The 22,579-nt window shown below is 38.9% G+C and overlaps 1 protein-coding gene across 1 annotated transcript; it reads right to left on the reverse strand.

The window, feature by feature from the left end:
* Nucleotides 1–9,166: 9,166 nt before the first annotated feature.
* Nucleotides 9,167–21,989, reverse strand: LOC110296378 (flavin-containing monooxygenase 5-like). The gene is made up of 8 exons (XM_085835082.1): nt 21,855–21,989; nt 20,697–20,885; nt 20,125–20,287; nt 18,815–18,957; nt 17,144–17,343; nt 13,712–14,061; nt 11,646–11,718; nt 9,167–9,524 (listed from the first exon to the last, which is right to left on the reverse strand). Exons 1-8 carry the CDS (start codon nt 21,987–21,989, stop codon nt 9,167–9,169), a joined length of 1,611 nt encoding a protein of 536 aa, XP_085691208.1.
* Between the last annotated feature and the right edge of the window lie 590 nt (nt 21,990–22,579).

The raw sequence follows: 22,579 nt of genomic DNA on the forward strand, positions 1-22,579 counted from the left end.
TTCTGACCATTCTTTGTACCCTTTAAGAAATCCATCTTTCTCTTTGGAAACCCCAGTCTTTCATTTGAAAGGTTTTACTGTATAAAAACTTCCACAGGTCAATAAATTTAGAGGAAAATGAACATTTGGTCCAAGAAAAACAAAAACAAAACAAAACAAAATGGAAAAATAACCAAGACTTTAAGGCTTTTATTTTTTCTTTTTTATTTGTGTAAAAAATGGAAAAAATATAAAACAGGAAAATTTAAAGAAAAAAAAAGAATGCAATTCAAGTTGTTGCTCTGACTTGGGGTAGAGGCATCATATTCTAAATTGCCTGAAATGTGTGAGTTCAAACACATATGGTTCTTCCCCTTAAGAGTTAATCCTTCTGGACCTGCTATTCATGTGGCCAGAAGACCACTGCTCAGGAAAGCTGATACGTGTGGAGACACACCAAGATGGGAGGAATAATTGTCCCTTGGTGAGACAGTGCCATCGACATCTCAGGGCCCCTCTCTTGAAGCACCTGTTTGCCAGTCTTCACTGCTAAATATTTCTCTTTCCTGAAGTCTAACTCAAAAAATGTAGGTTTTAATTTACCACCATGCTTTCTCTCCTTTGGATTCTTGCCAAAATTCTAAGCATGCTTGCGGTGCCACTCTGGGCACTCTCTATGTAGAGAGACACCTCCCATCCTGTTGCTGTCAGATTGATCTGCAGCTCAGAGTGTGGCTTTCTCTGTTCTTCTTTTCTCTTCCTCTTTCTGAGAGCTGCTAGGACTCATGATTTTTTTTTCTGCTTTGTTGTTTTTTTCCTTTAGACTTTGATGGACTTGACCATGGAATTCCTTCTGCATTCATTTTTAAGTCATTTTTGTCTATGAAACTAAACCCGCAAAAGGAGGTTCCTGATCCCTAGAAACACCAGGAAAGGAGGCAGGCAGGAGAGGGCGATGCTGAAGGAATATGGTCAGTGTAATTTATATATTTTGATAGAAATCTCATGAAAGAAAGAATCATTTAGAAATGAAGATTTTAAAACATGAAATTCAGTACTCTTTCCTTGTTGGGATGGGCGACAGTTCTCTTTCCCTGAGTTATCATCTGTAGCTAACTCCGCAGACGGGGGAGCAGTTATATATATCCTTTAAGTTCCAACAGGTTAGACCAGATAGGGCATGCCAAGATGCCTTCCCTCTTTCTTATGGAATCCCTGAGTTGAGCGGAAACAAGCATCCTCATATTCTTCCCTATTAAATAGAGGTCTCTATCCTCCTCAGCATAGGTTTCCACACAAGAGTATGTCCACTGTGCTAGTTGCTGCCTTCCACATGAGATGGGTGATGGTAATTTTTCATTTGTGGATTTTAATATCTGAGTCATTGGTCTTGTCTTGTATTTGCACCCACCTCTTTAACACAATTTCATGTGTGCATGCTTACTTTGCAGCTGGATAGTGTCTTACCAGAGCTCAGCAGCCAAGGGCAACAGTCTTTGCCTGAGTGTATTTGATTTCCCTTGCTTGAGGGTAGTTGTGTGGCCCTCTGGGTTGCCAAGTGCTTAAAGAGAGGGTTGAGGACTCCGAAGTTGGAGCTGTAGCAGTGCTGAATTGTCTACATTTTCTGGTAAAGTGATTTGGGAATTCCTTCTCCTTCCTTCTCCTTCTCCTTCTCCTTCTCCTTCTCCTTCTCCTTCTCCTTCTCCTTCTCCTTCTCCTTCTCCTTCTCCTTCTCCTTCTCCTCTTCCTCCTCCTCCTCCTCCTCCTCCTCTTCCTCCTCTTCCTCCTCCTCCTCCTCTTCCTCCTCTTCCTCCTCCTCCCCTCCTCTTCCTCCTCTTCCTCCTCTTCCTCCTCTTCCTCCTCTTCCTCCTCTTCCTCCTCTTCCTCCTCTTCCTCCTCTTCCTCCTCCTCCCCCTCCTCTTCCTCCTTCTCCTTCTTCCTCCTTCTCCTCCTTCTCCTTCCTCCTCCTTCTCCCCCCTCTCCCTTTTACCTCATCCTTCTTCTTTCTTCTGCTTACTTCTCCTTCTGTCTCCTTCTCCTTCTTCAAGCCTCTGGCTCTTATAATCTTCTGCCCCCTGTTTTGCAATGTTCCCTGAGCCTTAGGTGTGAGAGGGCAATGATCCCCTGAATGAATAGAGGTTCACTGAAGCAATCAGAGCACAAATGTGAAAATTCCCAGAATCAAATGAAAACAGGAATACAACCCACTAGAACATTGTGTACACTGGCAAAGTCGTCCTTCTTCAAGTAAAGCTTATAGCTCAAGAGGGTTCCTGTTCAAAAAAATCAGGGAGATCTACAGTCAAGGAACCCAATGATGCATCTCAAGATCCTAGGTAAACATGAGAATGTGAACAGTGTTGTATACTGAGATGCCTTTTTGTTGGTTGACACTCGTGATACAGAACAGCAGAAAAAATGTTGCATAGGAAGATAGTCCTAACATACCACACATTGACATAGAAGAAACAGAGAAGACCCAAGCACACAGCTCTTCAAACAATCATATTTTAGTTTCACCATGCAATGTTGTCCAGTATTGTAATGATCTAATTTTATGTTTTTCTTTAGTCTCTTCCTGTTAAGTGCATCAGAAGTTATAGAAGGTAGACGATGCCACAGAGTTCCTCAAGTCACTGAGACCTGAAAACCACAGTTTTTTTTATCCCAGGCTGTACTTATCTTATTTTCTTTGTTATTTTTTCTCCATGCACCAGGCTCTCCTTTCCCCTTTGGTGGGCTATATTTGGAAGAACAAAAACTCTCTCCCTGTGTCTTTTCCCACTTTTCTTCTATTTAAAGCAAACACTGTCTCTTGAAATTGCTTTTCCTATCCTTGTGTGTAAACTACTTCCTTGGATGTAGATAATTCTGGAGTTATAACTGAGGCCTATTTCCCCCCTAAACCATTTATAAAACTCTTTTCTGAAATAGAAAACACAAGGAAATAACCTAGATAGAGAGAAATCAAATATAACTTGGATTCTTGGCTTGGCAGAAAATTGAGCTTCTGTATGTTTGAAGTATAAGTGTACATGTTGTACCCTTTGCTTTCTCATGGATTAGGTTTATTATTTTGGGATGGCTCACCACAAAGCAGAGTCTTGTTGCCATTTCTCTTCAGCTTAATTTTCACAAACCCAACATGGCTGTCATAGAGTACATGATGTCAATGATTCTCTAATACAGCAGCATGAGTGGCTTGTCAGGGCAGAAATCATTGAACAGTTTGCATTAAAGAAAATACTCTTGGAATTAGAAGCTTAATCACTTGAATGAATTGAAGCAAACAGGGACCTGTTGGTGTCGATTTAAGGACCTTCGCCATGCCTTCTGTGCTGTTCTTAATAGGGTTGTACTCCAGTTATATTTCCTCGATTTTGTAAAGGCTTGTGTGCTTTGTCTCTCTGTCTCCATTTCTCCCAGTCTCTATCTCTGTTTATATTCTACACATATTTCTACACGTGGATATTTTATTCCATCTAACTCTTGGAAGATGAGATTCTGAGGTTTAGAATGTGTAACATTCATCTATATTTTGTGTGTACTTTGTAGTGAACTTTCAAATGCTATTTTCTAATTTGATAGCATTTTTATAACTGAAGTTTGATTCAGAGACCCATATATATATATATATATATATATATATATATATATAGAGAGAGAGAGAGAGAGAGAGAGAGAGAGAGAGAGAGAGACAGAGACAGAGACAGAGAGACAGAGACAGAGAGAGACAGAGACAGAGACAGAGAGAGAGAGAGAGGAGAGAGAGACAGAGAGAGAAAGAGAGAGACAGAGACAGAGAGAAATAGACAGACAGAGACCGGAGACAGAGAGACCTTGGAACACAAAGGTCTAAATGTGATGTCTCCATCAAATTCCCTCCTCCATTCCAATAGTCAGGGGACCCTGTGGAAGAAGAGGCAGAAACAGCCAGAGGTGATGGAGGATACCAGGAGAACAAGGCCCTTTAAATAAACTGAGGAAACTCACATGAACTCAGAGACAGTAGCAGCATACCCAGGTCCTACATGGATCTGCACTAGGTTTGCTATATAGATATTATAATTTTCAGCTTTTAGTATTTTTATGTGACATGTGTATGTGAATTAGCAGATCTGTGATTCCTGAGACATCTCTTGGGGCTGTTTTCCTTCTGTTGTGTTGTTTTGTTTTATTTTGTTGCAGAATGGAAGGCCAAGAATGCAGCCCTGACAAGATCTACCCTCAAGGATGCTAGGATGCTTGAGCCTGACTTAGACTGCTCTGATGCTGTTTCCCAGAGACACGTGCTTCCAGCACAGCTTCCAGAAAGCTGACCACAGAAGATCTCAATTCATCTAGATTTACAAACTGACCCAGTCAGGATTTCACTTAAGCCTGAACTTTCTCAACACCAAGAGACTGGCCAGCAAATGATGACAGCTAGCTTTCTTTTGACTTAATTCATTTCTCCAATTTCCTTTTGAGCTCCCCCAAATAAATTTTTTGGTCATTTATTAGTTATGTTGTCATTAGGAATGATTATAAATAATTATGGTCTTGGAGAGGGAGGAAACAAAATAGTGAGCTTAGACGCAGGGATTTATCTTTCCTTTCCTTTTCTCGGCCCTTCTTTCTTTCTTAGATAAAAAGGAGGGGATTGAGAAAAAGGGGGTATCGAATTATCATATAGGAATAATAAAATAAAAGGGTAGATTGTTGAATCTACTTTTTAACTTACAGGTATTGCTATTCTCAAATAATACTATTTTATTTACATTGATATAGATTATTGTTTAAGAAGAAGAAGAAAAGAATTGACTTGCATCAAAGCTTTGTTCTTCATCTAAGTAATGAGGAGAGCCTGGACTGAGTGCTCTTAGTTTATTTTTTCCTCAGCACATTGTTCTCTCAGACAGTATAGTGATCATGTCTCATAACAAGAATACTCTACAGAGAGAGCAGGGATCATGGGACATAGTGCTTTTGGTTGTTGCAGAAGGAAGATATAGTGTGAACTCTTATTGTGGATTGACTGAATTTAGACATAGAAAGGTAGGAATCACAGAGTGAGCATTTAAGATAAGGTATTTATGTTTTTTTTATGATACTCCTCAAGCAGATATACGTTTCTTGTAGTGATATGTTACACGAAGACCCACATTTAGATCAGGTCTCAGGCAGAAGCATCACATTCTGATATATCCTAAAGATGGCAGTGGGGATTAATATTCGTCATTCCCATCAGAACAGGATGAGGACCTAGGAAGAACTGCACCTGCAGATGGCGCCATTTAGTGTCTGCTGCTGTCCAGAGAAGGTGAGACAGAGGAGACAAGAAAGAGCTTGGGCACAGGAAAAAGATTCCTGAACAGAACACCAATGGCTTGTGTTGTAAGATTAAAAATCGACAAACGGCACTTCATAAAATTGCAGATCTTCTGTAAGGCAAAGGACACTGTCAATAAGACCAAAAGGCAACCAACAAATTGGGAAAGTATCTTTACCACTCCTAAATCTGATACAGTGATAATATCCAATATATATAAAAAATTCAAGAAGTTGGATTCCAGAAAAAACAAACAACCCTATGAAAATGGGGTAGAGAGCTAAACTGAGGAATGCTGAATGGCTAAGAAGCACCTAAAAAATGTTCAACATCCTTAATCATCAGGGAAATGTAAATCAAAACAAGCTTGAGATTCCACCTCACACCAGTCAGAATGGCTAAGATCAAAATCAGGTGACAGCAGATGCTGTCGTGGATGTGGAGAAAGAGAAACACTCCTCCATTGCTAGTGGGGCTGCAAGCTGGTACAACCATTCTGGAAATCAGTTTGGCGGTTCCTCAGAAAATTGAACATAGTTCTACCAGAAGACCCAGCAATATCCCTCCTGGGCATATGCCCAGAAGATGCTCCAACATGTAATAAGGACACATGCTCCACTATGTTCATCGCAGCCTTATTTATAATAGCCAGAAGCTGGAAAGAACCCAGATGCCCCTCAACAGAGGAATGGATACAGAAAATGTGGTACATTACACAATGGAGTACTACTCAGCTATTAAAAACAATAAGTTTATGAAATTCTTAGACAAATGGATGGATCTGGAGGATATTATCCTAAGTGAGGAAACCCAATCACAAAAGAACACACAATATGCACTCACTGATAAGTGGATATTAGCTCAGAAGCTCAAACTCCTTCTTAGAAGTGGGAAGAAAATACCCATGGAAGAAATTACAGACAAAGCTCAGAGCAGAGACTGAAGGAATGACCATCCAGAGGCTGCCCCACTTGTGGATTTGTCACATAAACACCCACCAAACCAAGACACTGTGGCAGATGCCAATAAGAGCCTGCTGACAGGAGCCTGATATAGCTGTCTCTTGTGATGCTATGCCAGTGCCTGACAAATACAGAAGTGGAGGCTCATAATCATCCATTGGATGGAGCATAGGGTCCCCAATGAAGGAGCTAGAGAAAATACCCAAGGAGCTGAAGGGGTCTGAATCTCTATAGGAGTAGCATCAATATGAACTAACCAGTACACCCAGAGTGTCTTGGAACTAAACCACCAATCAAAGAAAACACATGGTGGAATTTGTGGCTCTAGCTGTATATGTAGCAGAGGATGGCCTAGTCAAGTCAGTCATCAATGGGAGGAGAGGCCCTAGGTCCTGTGAAGGTTCTGTGCCCCAGTATAGAGGAATTCCAGGACCAGGCATGGGAATGGGTGGGTTGGTGAGCAGGGAGAGGGGGAGAGGATAGGGGATTTTTGGAGGGGAAACTAGGAAAGGGGATAACATTTGAAATGTAAATTAAAAAAATCTAATAAAAAAAAAGAAAGACCTTTGGCAAATTCTAATTAGTGGGAGCTTGAGGTGGAAGATTATCTGTGATTTTCTGTTGGATATGGCTTTAAGTATTGTCTATATGTACTACAGCCTATGGCTTCTAAGAATGGGACAATGAGCGAATGGGGGGTGTTGTGGGGAGGGGGAAGGAGAGGAAAAGCATTGAATTGCATCAAAGCTTTGTTCTATATTTAGAGTAAGTAATGCATTCTGCTTCACTCAATATTTGGTTTGATGTTCACCTGGTCCTGTGTCAAAAGGCCAAGGCAGAAGCCATTTGTTGTTGACTTTAAGTAATGAGGAGAGCCTAGACTAAGCACTCCTAGTTTATTTTTCCTCAGCACATTGTAGCTGGTGGCAGTTTACCTAGACTTGGGTAGATTTATAGGTTTAATTTCTATCATTCCATAAAATGATTCTTTATAAAAGGTACACATGGCTTACAGATTATAGCCTCAAAATCCTTAACTGGTGACAGTAGTAATAAAAAATAGGTAAGAAGAATCTCTGAGCTGATACTTCTCTGATGCTCAGTGTGAAATCAAGGACAGAGTGTTGTGTAAACAGAACTTGAAAATCTCTTGTATTGTCTCTTCTCCACACCACTCTATGCCAGGTACCTGAAATTCTACCAGCCATTCTAGATGAGTTTAAGGCTTCACCAAAAAAAAAAAAAAACACTGCTGATGAGGCCCAAAACCTGAATCCCTAGAGCTTTCTTTCCAGCTTGCAAAGAGACTCTACTAGAGTCACCTCTCTTCAGCTATTATTTAGAGCGTTTATATCCTTGGGGTGGGGCCTAGTGAGTGCCATTCTTTTCAGGAACTTCCTAAGCCTTGCAAGTTTCATTGTCTTCAGTGTTACAAGCTTTGCTTCAAAGCACTCCCTTCCCACCTTTGTTCAGGAAGAACATTTCAGTTTCCAGGAAATAGCTACACAACAGAAAGGCCAATGACTGATGGAGAACTGTTTTCCTGCGAATGGTGTCCTGCAGGCCTAATGTTCTGGAGCATCAAGACCAAGGCTGTCACAGGAGATATGCTTACTACAGTATATTGTTATTGCTTAGAAGAGTCTCCCATAGAAACCTCTTCCTCATTTTAGTACAAAGATCACTGTGGAAAATATGTTTTAAAATTATTTTTTATTCTGAAATTCTCAAGTTTACAAAAGGGCTGAAAGATTAGTGCTAGAAACAGTTGTACAACTTTTAACCAGCATCACAATCTGGGGACATTCTGTCCCTAGCATTTTTCTTTTGTGTGTTTTGCTCTGTCCCAGTCAGTCTCTCACCTACAGATAAACTTAAACATATACTGCAAATAAAATGTCCACATCATGGTACTCCTACTTTTGCCTACCTATTAGAAATAAGAATATTCTCCTGCATAAACATAATGCTATTATATTACACAGTATCATCAGTAATTCAATACAACCGTGTACATAAAAAAATCCCCTAGTTTATGTTAGAATTGTCATTTAGTGTTTAGATATTTTCATTGATCATTATAGGACTGCAGTCTCCTTTATTCAGAACTGAGCTTAGATTTACTGGGAATGTATTTTTCTCATTTTCTCATGTTGTCCCTTAATATCATTTATGCTAAACATTCTGGGAGCAGCACAAGATATCAGCTCCCAGTGCATCATATCGGGAGTTACAATGTATCATTTCGGCACTTAGCACTTTTACAAATGGTGCTGTTTGATATAATGGTAAGTTGATGAATGTCATATCTTTCTATTGATTAATCTTTTTTTCAGGGAGTGCTCAGTTGCTGACACTGGTTCACAGTCCAAACATGTGGTAGTAAAAGGCATGAACATGAGGTCATCCCAGACCTGCTTGCACTCTGAGACCAAGTCTTCACTTGATCTTAGCCTAAAGGCCGAGAAGCGATGAGACCAAGTCTTAAAACTAAGACTCAACCAACCAACCAATCAACCAACCAACCTACTTCTTGAAACAGCTATGATTTTTTTAAGGGGTCAAAATGGGAAAGATGCTTTGAGACTATCAAATATACACTTAAGGTTTATTGCTGGTTAAACAGTCTCTGAGATTTTAATAAAGCAAATTCATCCCACTTTTAATTATTCTTTAAAGTCATGTTACATAAAAACTTCTCAAATTCTTCAAGTTACGTTTGGAGTAAAATAGTAACCCTTTCAACTTCTCCTTATAAAGTCATTGTTGGAGGAATTCTGTGTGCATTTGAAAACCCAGTTTAAAACTTGCTAAATACACATGTTTCCCCTTATACTTAACTGATCCTAAGATATATGGTTTCATTAACAATAGTTTACTCTCTAGTTGCAGAAATATCTATGTGAATATGAAGTTAGTGACTTGTGATATGCATGATAACTAATACGAAAATAAAGAAAAAAATGACAACACAAACACTTTTGACCCAGGATAGAGGAGAGAGGTGAGATTGTTTGACCACACGGGTTCTCAGGGGTTTGAGAATCCTTTCTCTCTGAGTGAGGATGGCTGCCCGAGCCCCATGCCATTTCCCTGGCCCCTGTAGACGGTACTGGTAGGAGGTGCAAGGACCACAGAACACTTCCTTAGCCAGTTTTGTATCCCAGAGGAGGAGAGAGAGCAGGTTGGGTTTGACACCTATCTCAGAAGCAATTTCGTCCATGTAGTCGATGAATGTTACTCGGCGATGGCCTTTGAGACTTTTCTTAGAGCTGGAGTGGGGATGGAAACACAACAAACATCAGACTTCAGTCCTGTCATCCCTGGGTTTCCAGTACAACTTGCTTTTATTTGCTTCTTCACTGTTTTACATGTGTCAAATCTTAATTTAATACATTTTCTACAACTCCCTTAGGCACAATATGGTCTCTTAACACATGTTGTGAATCTCTGAGGGTTTTAAAGTTCCCACATCCTCAGAGAGTGACAGGAATATATAGAAAGGAATGACATCTTATATCTGGATTTCCCTTATAGATTCAGAATCCAGTTCCATCATGTGAATGAATTAAACTACCAAGGAGTACATATAAGTCGTAGTGTATGAAATTCCATTGCTTACTTCATGATTCCAATCTACATAAACTATCTTCTCTAGATACTAATTCTGTATACAATTATTCCTTTTGGATATTGGTAGGTAATCATGTTACTATTTTTGTAAATTTTGAATACTTGAGAATGAAAGGCCCCTCTTCAAGACACCTACTTATAGTCCCAGTACTCAGAAGGCCAAGGAAAGAGAATCACAATAAGTTCAAGGTTAGCCTGGGCTATGAAGTGAGTTCATAGCTAGCTTAGGCTATGAAATAAAGCCCCATCTCGAACAAATTGACAAACAAGAAACCACCTTGTTAAATTATCCCTTGGTAAAAGTGCCTTGACTTATATAAAAAAAAAACACAAAACTTTTCACAATTTTGAGAAGAGATAAATTTGTATCATTTAAGATAAACATTAAAAAAAGTGAATGAAAGTAGCCAAGTGAGTGAGAAATCAATGGAATAAGGCTATGTAAGGCAGCAGTAAGGTTCTTATCACCAAATTCATGGATGTAGGGGAGGATTGGGCATCATTGATCTTACCCAGCCCTGAACCTTAGTGAAAGGCAATTCCAATCTGCCAGGCAAGCCTTGGTCACTGGTACTGCAGCAGCAAGAGCGATATGTGAGCAACCACCACCCTCTGATTGGATCTGAGGCCTGCTCCACAGGAGGAAATGCATGCCTCATCCTAGACACCCAGTCATAACTCCATGAGTGAAGAGTTTCAAGGCCATAGGAGAGTTTTTACTATTGTGTAGTTAAACTTGTGTGACTCCAAATTGCTTTCTAGATATTTGTGTTTATACTCTTACACAAATATTGCTACTCTCAGCCTTAATCCACACTTTCTCTTTGTAATGGGTGGTGGTGAGTTCATGACTCATGGGTCTGAGAACAGGCAATGGTTAAGTGCTCAACCCTAAGCAGGGTATTTGTATCACACTCTTTAAGGCTTAGAAAATACCAAGAAGGACCAGAAGATAAACCAGATCATCCAGAAGAGGAAGAGAAGGGCTGCAGGATGCTATTTTCTGGGTATGATGCACCCTTCTTTGTTCTGTTTTTAAATTTTTAAAACATTACCCAGGGTTACCTAAGAGAATATTCATGCAAGTATATGATCTATTTTGAGCTTACGACCCCTGACCTCCCTACACTTCCTCTCTCACACCATCGTTCCCTTTAGTTACACAGATTGTTTTGTTCCTATTTCCATGTCACCAACACATATGATTGTATGTATCTGTACTGTCTGGGACAACAAATGAGGGAAAAATACAATACAACCATCCTTTTCATTTATATCTATACTCTTGTAAGTGGTATACCTTATACTTGTTTAGAACTAAAAACTCCATTGTGAACACAATACACATTTTAACTCTATTTCCGTGGACACCTACATTGTGTCCCTAACCTAGCTACTGTGACTAGGGATTGTAATACATGCTAATGTGCAGTGTGACTCTGTGATGTGTTGGCCTGGAGTCTTTTGGGTAAATGCTGAGAAGTGGTATATCTGGAAGGTACAGGTTTAGGTTTTTAAAAAACTATTCTTATTTCCACAGTGAGTTACATTCTACTCATCATGTAGACTTGGTGTTCTGTGGGTATTTAACTCATAATGTCAGATTTAGGTTCCACAATCAGATCCATGTAAAAAATGATGTCACTGAACTAAAATTATCATATTAGGGCTCATTTAGCTGCAAACTATATAAAAAGCAAAATCAAATATCCCCCTCTGAACATGTTTCATTTACTTTAACAGAAAATTAGGCTCCTTACTCTTTGGCCATTATTTGTTTCTTTCTGTTGATGTCAGCTATCATGGCTCTCCTTGAGGGCAACTTTTTTAGTCCTGAGAAAACAATATATAAATATTGAAAGTTTGACACGAGGACCAAGGTACACACATAAACAAAAATAATGGTTTTGAAATAGAATGAAATTGTCAGACCTCTATAAAATTATTAATCAAAACCTCATGTTTAAAGAGTTACAGGGGAAGAGAATTTCTTTTACACTGTCATGCCCAGGATGTCACTTAGGTGACCCAGCTTTCCTTTAAGATAAAAAGTGTTTAAACTTTTCTTAGTTTAAATGTATACTCAACATCCCTGAATACTATCAATACTTTTAAGGTGTTTTTTTTTTTTATAGTCTTTCAAAGATCCTTAACCTAAACTGGGACCTGACGAAAAGTCTCATGTATAAGAACATTGCCTAGCTTTGAGCTTACATCCCAAATGCTTTTTTTTTTCTGTCTGGTGAGTTAAGAGAAGATCTCTTAGTTTTCATTGTGCTTTCTGAAAGTATATACTGATGGAAGAGCACCCTGCACTGTGATAACTACATTTTGAAAGGAGAGCAAGTAATTGCACACAGAAATTCTGTGTGTATGAATGTGCCATGGACAAAGAAGATACAACAAACAGAATGTTAAATTATGCTAGAGAGACAAGACAGAGTGTAGCAGACATGATACTTATATAGACTGTTTGCCTTGTTGCTTCACCAGGTGTCACATGGTGTGAGTATCTGCAAAAATATGACCTACACACAAATGTCCTCAGTTTCAAACACAAATGTGTAAAGCATGAAAGGAATAGAACTGAAGAACTGAAATTCTCGTAGCATTTTAAATTACTACTGTACATCTATACATACATTATGAAACATCAACTATTCTTCTACAAATATACCAAATAAAAGAACATACTCAATGAGACACATGTGTGTTCTTGTCCATGCATCAGTGTTCATAATAATCCAAAGTGGCCATTAATATAAAATACATTGTATGTGTATATGTACACATATATATCCATATGCATAGACTGAATGGAGAAGAATATGGAGTGGTATGTTTTAAATGAAGAAAATGACTGTAAAATAAGGATTCACTTGATGATATTGTATAAAGAGGAAGAAGCCAGACATCATGCAGTGGCTATCCTCCAGCAGTCCTCCTTCAGTTCCTTCAGATTACTGTGTTGTACCCCCGCCCCCTTTTCTATTTTTACTTGTGTTGTGAGACAAGCCCTTCACATTTATCTTCTTTGTGCACACTTCATTTTGCCCAGGCCTTTCTACACCCACTTGTTTCCTCCCCCACATCTCTCCACTATCTGCTTGAACTGTCCTGCCCCCATTATTTATATAATCTATGGTTCCACTTGCACAAAGAAAAAAAAGATGAAAGCTGTCTGAAAGTATCAGAAATGAGCCTTGTTTTCTTTGGTGACACTGGAGAAACGTGAGCCTGGAAACGCATGAAGAGTACATTTCTGAATTTTAGTTATTTCATTTGTTTTTAATCTACTGTGTACTTGAATAATTGTATGTGTATTTGATTTGTGAAAATTGTTCAATGTGTGATGTATGTGCTTCTGTATGTGTATATTACACTAAAATAGTACTTTGGCTAAATTTGCTTTGTGAAAAGGCAATTTGATATGAAGAGGAGACCCAATAAACATTGTAAGAAATTGTGTAACTACTTTCTCATATGGTCATTATTACATACATTTGATGGAAGTCAGCAAAGAAAACATATTTATCAGGACAAACAGAAATGAATCCAGAAAACAGAAACATAAAGCTGTTCTGTAGAGCTTTGAATAAGCATCAAATGGGTTCACCTGAAACTTCAGAAAATAAAGAGAAGTTGCAGGAGCCACTCTTTCCACTTCACCATGGATACATATTCAAATCTCACTTAGGGAATTTCTACATCAATAGTTAGACAATGTATTAGAATGAGAGAGATCAACAGAATATTAGACCTCTGTGTTACTTTTAAATCACAGAGAATTTGGAAATACTGTATTCATGGCAATACAATTCCATACCTTTGAACACGTGCACAACCCATCGGCTCTGGAGCTCACTTGTGGGGAGGAGGGCTCCAGCTGGCTGGAGGATGCCAATGAAAGCCAGAGTTGGCTTCTCTAGCTCAGGAGGGAAGACATATTTAAACATGGAGTACTGGTTGTCTAGGACCCCTGAGGCATCACTCAAGAAAGGGAATGACAATTTATAGCCTGTGGCAAAGATGACAATGTCTATGTTCTCCTTGGTTCCATCCTCAAAGATGGCCGATGTTGAGGTGAACTCTTTAACATTTGGTTTTATCTTCACTTTTCCAACAATGATGCGATTTGGCAGGTCATCACTCAAAACTGTTCGCTGCTCAAGAATTCTGTGCATCAAGAGATGAGTATACAACTTCTTAATAAAAATGTATTAGCATAGGCAAAAACTATGAAAAATGTTGTATATCATCAACAATTTTTATTCTCTTTCCCAGAATCCTCAAAAGGAAATATAGATCATTAATAAAGAACTGGTTGTCTGATTCAGAACTGAACTGTGATATTTTTTCTTTCTCGTACCCATAGAGAAATCATGGACAAGCCATGGAACATTTTATATCACTTTCCTAATTGTAGAACTGTAAGAATGTTATAACACCAGATAAGATTTGTTAATACATACTAAATACCTTTAGATAATGATATTTTTTCAAGGAATAAAGTATGTTAGTCATTTATTGAGTCAGGAACTCACTATGTAGCCCTGGATGGCCTGGAACTCACTTTAACTACTCTTTAACATGACCGAGGTCTACATACCTTTCTATTCCAAGTGACTGGATTAAATGTATGTTCCTTTTTGCTGTATCTATCTACTCTTGATACTATGTAGAAATCATTCTCACTGATAAGTGGATATTAGCCCAGAAACATAGAACACCCAAGGTACAATTTGCAAAACACAAGTAAATCAAGAAGAGGGAAGACCAATGGGTGGATACTTCATCCTCCTTAGAATAGGGGAAAATACCCATTAAAAGGAGTTACAGAGACAAAGTTTGGAGCTAAGACAAAAGGATGGACTATCCAGAGACTACCCCACCCAGGGATTCATCCCATAATCAGCCACCAAACCCAGATAGACATTATTGCATATGCCAGAAATATTTTCCTGAAAGGACCCTGTTATAGCTGTCTTGTTCATTAGCTATGCCAGTGTCTTGCAAATACAGAAGTGGATGCTCACAGTCATCTATAAGATGGAACACAGGACCCGCAATGGAGAATCTAGAGAAAACACCCAAGGAGCTGAAGGGGTCTGCAACCCTATAGGCGGAACAAGAACTAACCAGTACCCGAAGAGCTTGTATCGTTAGCTGCATATGTAGCAGAAGATGGCCTAGTTGGCCATCACTAGGAAGAGAGGCCCCTTGCTCTTGTAAACTTTATATGCAGCAGTACAGGGGAATGCCAGAGCCAAGAAGTGGGAGTGGGTGGGTAGGGGAGCAGGGTGTTTGGAGGGTATAGGGAACTTTCGGGATAGCATTTGAATTTGATATGAAGAAAATATCTAATAAATATAAATAAAAAATAAATTAAAAAAAGAAATCAGTCACCATTAATTAGTCATTAATATTTTTCATTTATTGATTTATTACATTTATTTATTTAGTGGTATGTGTGTGTGTGTGTGTGTGTGTGTGTGTGTGTATGTGTGATTGTGAAAATGTGGAGGTTAGAAGACAACTTGTGGAAATGATTCTCTCCTTCTACCACATGGGCTACAGTTTCAGGATTGGTGGCAAGTGTCTTTACTTGCTGAACGATCCTGCTATCCCCAGTTGCTAATATTTTTAAAGCCCTAAAGTGTATATCTGCAACATTTCAGAATGAATTTTGAATGTGAATGTTTATGACTAGGTTTGAGTTATGAATTAGGAGCAGGGAGTCACATTGTCCTTTCAGTATATTAGTACAAATATAACATTATTAAACATATTTCATAGAGTCTGAATAAATTCTTCCTAAAAAGGAACCTAAGTTATACCTATGACCTTGGCTCAATACAAAACTATGTATGCATACTTCCAGATATCTATTAATATTGATTTTCTGTTTTCATTAATTCAAACCTTTTTTTTTATATTTTCCTGGAATTAAACAATATTTATTTATTTATTTGTTTGTTTGTTTGTTTGTTTGTTTGTTTGTTTATGTGTGCCAGAGTGCATTTGTGGATGTCAGAGAGTAACTTGTGGAAGACAGTTCTCTCTTTCCATCATTGTATATTCTAGGGATCAAATTCTGGTCATGAGGGTTGGGAGCAGGTATCCTTACCCACTGAGTCATCTCTCCATCCATAGGATTTGAAATTTTAATATGGTGAGCTACTTAGGACTAAAAGGAAATGGGACCAAGAGCAGATACATGGGTGATACCAAGTCTTACATGTCTTATGAAGATGAAGAAGAAGAGGTGGAGGAGGGAAAAGATGGTAGAGGGGGAAGGGAGAGAGGAGAATGGAGAAGGAGCTTGAGGAAGAGAAGGAAGAGGAGGAGAAAGAGAAGATGCAGACACAGATGCAGAAACAGAAGCAGAAGCAGCAGAGGAAAAGTGTCCACAAAGTCATAAGAAACAGAGAAGGCAGACATAGGATGAGAGGACTAGGCAGGGTTCTGAGGCCTGGCTGGTGTTGAGTGAGGTGAAAGCAAACAAGCTAAGGACTCTCAAGTACAGAATGAGTTTTGGAAAGATGTCTATAGCCATTGCAATTATCAGTGGTAAGGGCTATTTTGGCTGATGCTGGGTTTTATGCAAATGGGGTAGGACACAAAGTCAGTGCAGATGATGAAGTTGAAGGACTTGAAGTTGTTGTATATGGATAATGTATTGTCTTGGTTGATGGTGTGTTTGAAAGTAGGCACATAATAGGATGTCTTAATTCAGAGAGTGAACACGCAGTAGTTCACAGAGTATAGTAGGAAAGCAGGAGAGTGTGGCATAGTGACCTTGTATGAATTTCAAATAAGTCAAAGTTTAATGCCTCCACTTCCCCATCTGCACAACTCTGATGCCTCAGTGCAGTGGTTCTCAATCTGTGGGTTATGACCTCCCTTCCAAGGGGTCACATATCAGATATCCTGCATACTAGATATTTACATTAAGATTTATAACAGTAGCGAAATTACAGTTATAAAGTAGCAATGGCGGTAATTTTCTGGTTGGGAGTCACCCACCATACCATGAGGAACTGTCACAGCATTAGGAAGGCTGAGGGGCATTACATCAGTGGGATCACAAAGAACCTTCAGTAGGAAGAAAATAATTTGGATATTCCCCATGAAAACAAATGCCATGAGAAATTAATGGCTCTGTCCCTCCCTTTCACGTACGTATAGCTTACAGATTAATTGACTTAACTAGTCCAGTCACTCAAATGTATTGTCTGCTTCACATTCCCAACTTTACCTGTGTGGAGGCAGCAGCCCATAATTGGCATGATTAAACCTTCCATTTAACTTCTTCTCCATCTGTCTGTTGATTATGTATCTGGGGCAGAACTTTTGTACAGCTCTATTATAACGAGTGAAGACTGTGGTGTCCATGGGATCCCCATGGTCCCAAACTCGATTCCATATCCATGCCCCTTGTCTTGTGCTGAGGAAAACCTTCAAGAGAGGAGGAGTTGCCTAGTAAGTGTTTAGCTGCTAATCAGATCCTCAGAGGGTTTTGTTGTTATTTGGTTGTCTTTGTTTTTCTTTTTGTTTTTACGTTTTCAGGGAAATGGAATTAACTTCCCACATTGCCTTGTTCCCCTAGCCATCTTCTTTTTCCCGCTTTTAACTGAGCTTCACTGGGAAAGGATGCATCTGATCCTGTAGAGACTTGGTGCCCCAGGGAAGGGAGATGTGTGTGTGTGTGTGTGTGTGTGTGTGTGTGTGTGTGTGTGTTGGGGATAGTTGGGGTATGGCAGAATGTAGGGGTTGTGATGGGGGGAGATGGGAGGTTGGGTGGGATTGGGGGAGTATCCTCTCAGAGGAAAAAGGGAGAGAGATGGGGTGGAGACCTCTTGGAAGGAGAATGGAAGGGGGTGGCATTTGGAATTTAAATAAATAAAACAATTTTAAAAAAGAATAAAATATATAAAGACTAACAACAACAACGTAAAAGATCCACTTACAGGAAGTTATTTCAATTAACTTAATATTTGTCAGGGACCTAATCTCTTTGTGACTTTTGCTCCAGCTACAGTAGATGTATGGGGTGAGTGAGGTGCCATAATAGAGGGAAAACCCACGACAACACAATACGTTGTTACATTGAGAGTTAGAAGCTAGTTTTCAGATTCCATGTGAGTTCTTTCAGTTGAAATTTTCAAGAAATGGAGAAGGAGGTGAATATAATGTTTGGGATCAAACCAAAAATCAAGTACAGAAATCCACTGTGGAATTTACTCATGTTTATATCTGGAAAAACCTTAACAAAATGTTTGCAGTGCAAAACAACAATGACAACAAAAACAAAAGAAAAAATATATTTTGATAAACATTTTGGTCTATTTTGTGTTTTTTTGAAAGAAAGCTTTTTATTGATGTTACAATCACTACTGTGATGTCTTTGTCACAGATCAGTGACTCATGTAACTCAGAATCATGGTATGAATAATTTAATTTCCATAAAGTGCTCAGTATTGAAAATCTTGTTTCTCTTCTATGAAATAGGAATCAAGTTAATTTTGACTTAGATGAATGCCCTTCCATGCTCTTCAAGCGTCAGCCACAGTCCCTGTAGAGAAAGGGTTGCTCCTCCTTCCCTTCTTTAAACTTCATTTCCAGTATGAAACCAGTATCTTCCGTAATATTCACTTCATTTTGAGATTTCTCATTTAACTACCTGTAATTAATTTTAAGGTTTCTGACTCTTCTTGGCCTACTACTTCCCCTACTCCAGTGCATGTTGGGCTGGGAGCATTGTTACTTTGGAATTCTGTGTTCTCTTACTCATATTTAGTCAGCAGAGAAACATGTCCTTGCAATCCAAATGGGAACATGCCTGCTAAAGCCAGAGGAAATCTCGACTCACAGTCTCTGCAGGTAGCAAGCTTACACCCAAGAGCAAAATCAGGATATGACACCAAACCTGGTCAGCGACCCTGCTGATCTCGCTTGCCACATCTGCTCCTGAATTCCCAAGGCCGATCACTGCCACTCTCTTCCCCACAAAGTTGTCCGGGTGTTTGTACTCCCAGGTGTGGAGACAGCTGCCTTGGAACTTGCTGATTCCTGTGAAGGAAGAATCAAGCCCTAACTCTTTTTCACTTTAGAGTGAAACTGTAATTTTCTAATTTTCTATGCAGAGATATGAGACAGTTTCTTCACTTTTTATAGCTCTTTGGAAATCCACAAGTTTGGAAAGATCCTTAGCAAGGTATTGGTGATATTCAGAAGCAACTTAATGCCAGCTACACATGCAGTTTCAAAGCCCAGGAGCCCACAAGCACCGATAAGGGTAGTAATTTTAAGTCTGTATTTTACATGAAACCAGGATAACCTGAGATGCTACTACATAGTTAATGTAAAATTATTGGTGAGATTCTTCATGTGCTCCTACTGTGTATTCTAAGTCTGGTGAATATTTTACAAAGGAAACATCTTAATTTTGTGTCCTTCACATATAAGCTGCTCATCAGCAATCTGGCCAGTGGCCACTCACTACTCTCTAAATCATAAGCATGGGACAGTAGAAGTTTCAAGGCACTCCGAAAAAGTTAAATTTCAAATGTTATAATTACCATAAATTATAAAATTCCATAAATTATAAAATTCCATAAATTATAAAATTCCATGATGTGTAATTTGTCATTCAGTTGGTGTTTAAAGACTCCTAAAATATCTCCACAAATCCTACTTCCATTGTTTGATTCAGTCTTTATCTCTGAAATGGACTGTTTAAAGTCTTTATTCCTGATGCTTCTGATTCAACCATCTTCCCTTATCAATTAGTGCTCCACACTCCTGCAAAGCTGATTGCTTCTCCTGCATGTACACACACACACACACACACACACACACAGAGAGAGAGAGAGAGAGAGAGAGAGAGAGAGAGAGAGAGAGAGAGAGAGAGAGAGAGTGAGATGCTTTTTCCTTAACTCTTACATGCTTCTCCCAACCTAGGCACTCCAAGTGTGAGCCAATTCCTGAGCTCTCTCCAGGATTGTCTATCTACTGGCTTCTCCTCACTGCTTCCTCATCAATGAAAGTCTGTCTCAGACCTTGCTTTTCTGAGGATCTCTGGTTTTCTGTTCTGTTCTCCCCTGACTGTTCTATGAACTTAGAATGCCCCCTATGCATCTCCTCTGTATAAACACTGTCTTCCAGTGCCTATGACAGGAGAGGCATTAAGATCTCTAGCATCCTAAGATTTTTCTCACACACACATTAGAGAGATACCTTCAAAGTCTTGTAAAGGAAAGTACTTCTCAGTGTAGTGACCACTGCAAACCATTATCCCATCAAATATGTAGGTTTTCTGCATCTCCTCGGTCTCTACTACCACGTCCCATTGACCAGAAGATGAAAAGTCAGGGCGTTTCTTTATACTGCACACATTTGTCTAGGAAACAAAGAACAAAGTCTGAGCTCTAGGACATTTTATCCCTTTCCCCTGTAGAATTCTATGTTTAAGTAGCTCTGCATGGGGTTCCTAGGTGAGTAGGAGTCATGTGCACATAAAGTTCCTATAATGTTCACTTCCCAAATATCACAGCTCATTAGAGCACAAAATAAATTTGTTTTATTTTTCTAGGACCTATGTATTTTTACTTTACAAAATGAACCAAAGATTAGAATTTGGGTTCCAGCTGGGACAGTGCTTATATGGTGGGTAGAAAAGACAAACACATCTTGGCGAATCCTAAGATGGAGGGGAGGGGGTTAAATGCAGGTTGAAGTGCCTTCCTGGCTCTGTGTGTGGACTTTGCCTTGACCCATGTGCAGGCGGTGGGCAGGGATTTGCTCCTCACCTGGAACTGGATGTGTTTCATGAGCCCAAAGTGTCTGGCATACATCTTGAGATACTCCATCATTTTTGAGTTGTGCATGTAGTTGGGGAAATGATCAGGGATGGGGTAGTCGCTGAAGGCTGTCATCTCCTTGGATGTATTGCAGGTTAAAGATTTGTATATCCCGAGATTTCCACTTTTTGGTATCTCCTAAAGGAAATAAATTGATCCTTGGCTTCAGGAATGTGATAGAGAATCAGAAGTGAAGTGTTCGTAAAGTCTCGATCTTATTTCCAGGTCTTGTGATAGTATTCAGCAGGATGAGGTCATTAGACTAATTTACTAAGGGGGGGCTTCTTTTTCATAATTCCATTCATTGAGCCTGGCTTTGTTGTAGCAATAATTATTTTACACCAGGAAAGAAATAGCAGGATCCAAGATAGCACATAATGCAAAATGAAAAAAAAAAGTAGAAAAATAACACAAAGAAAATCCGACTGGAAACTACCAATGGGTAAAATCTGTTTCAAGACTGAGGGGATTTCATTTAAGAGAATGAAATAGAGAGTAAAATGCTTATATGATTTGTGCCTAAAATATATTAATATACCAAGGAATGACAATGATGACAATAAGACATACATGATGAATTAATAAGAACTGCTCTTAATGATCTTATATCATGCTTGGATGTGATCAAGACACATCCAAGTTAAGACTCCCCTTCACCCTTCTAACTCCTGGAGACACCATGAGATAGGCTCTCTCCTTTAAGCTACAATCCATGACTCTGTATGTAAACAAGCACACCTTTCTTAGTAGAGACATGTTTTTCCAGTAACTAATAAACAACACAAAATAACATATAGAGTGATTAACAATACAGAAGCTGCAACTATTAACGAGTTTGTTAGAGGCAGCTTTTGGATGCTCTTTTGCTTAGGCAAAATTTGGATATCAATGTCCTAAATGTTATATGTGGGGATGTCGAGGAACACAAAACTGAATAGGATTGTGCATGTCCCCCAAGAAATTTCAAATTTATTGAAAGATTTATCACTAATTTAGAAAGTACACTTAAGGGACAATTTATGTTATCAGAGTTTTATTTCTGATTGAATAGAAACAACTCCCAAACACATCAATAATGTCATATTCTGAAAATATTTATAAAATTACCTCATATTTCCACAGTCCTCCGATGTCACTCCTCTTTTCAAAACAGGTAGGTTCTAGTCCCTCCTCCAAACAGCACTTAACGGCACCTAGTCCGCTGACCCCCGCACCAATCACTGCAATTCTTTTTACCCCCATGGTTTCTTGAATTAAGAAGAATTATTTCAGTGTGGTTTTGAGCAACAATGCCAAGGTTCATCACTGTGTTTGTGTCCAACCCCCTTCATTTCAGCATTGACATATTTCGGGGCCACAACTTTAACTGCTTTTATTATACCTTATATTATCTTAGCATATATATTCTATTTTAATTATATATTATATAACTTTTTTCTCCATTTCAGAACACTATGCACCCACATATTCAAACAACAACAGATGGAAAAATTTCTTAAAATGTACATTTCTACTGAACGTACAGGGATTTTTTTCCCTTGTAATTATTCCCTACATAACAGTGTCTAAAAACTATTTAGAAAACTTACTGGATGTGACCAGAAATCCAGACAAGCTTTAAAGTATATGGGAGTTTCTGGCTAGGGTATATACCTATGAGATGCTACATCCACAAGAAGTGAAAACCGGCAGATTTTGATGTTTGTAGAGGATCCAATCACCTGCAGGATGACTCATTGGTCATTGTAATAGAACATTTGGTCAAAACAAGATTCGCCCTGAATTTCAAGATGATCAGCAACTCTTTGCTACAGAAACATCTAAGATTTTAC

This window comes from Mus caroli, unplaced genomic scaffold, assembly GCF_978045245.1.
Source record: "Mus caroli unplaced genomic scaffold, Mus_caroli_1 scaffold_1, whole genome shotgun sequence".
Lineage (NCBI taxonomy): Eukaryota > Metazoa > Chordata > Mammalia > Rodentia > Muridae > Mus > Mus caroli.

Bases quoted from the DNA above. Each gene is read 5' to 3' on its own strand.
- LOC110296378 (XM_085835082.1), bottom strand. From the start codon at position 21,989: ATGGGGGTAAAAAGAATTGCAGTGATTGGTGCGGGGGTCAGCGGACTA. The intron at 18,958-20,124 runs GTATCTCTCTAA...CTTCCTTCACAG, and splicing joins TCCTTTACAAGACTTTGAAG to GAATCAGCAAGTTCCAAGGC. The intron at 17,344-18,814 runs GTTTGGTGTCAT...CCTCTCTTGAAG, and splicing joins TCAGCAGGGTCGCTGACCAG to GTTTTCCTCAGCACAAGACA.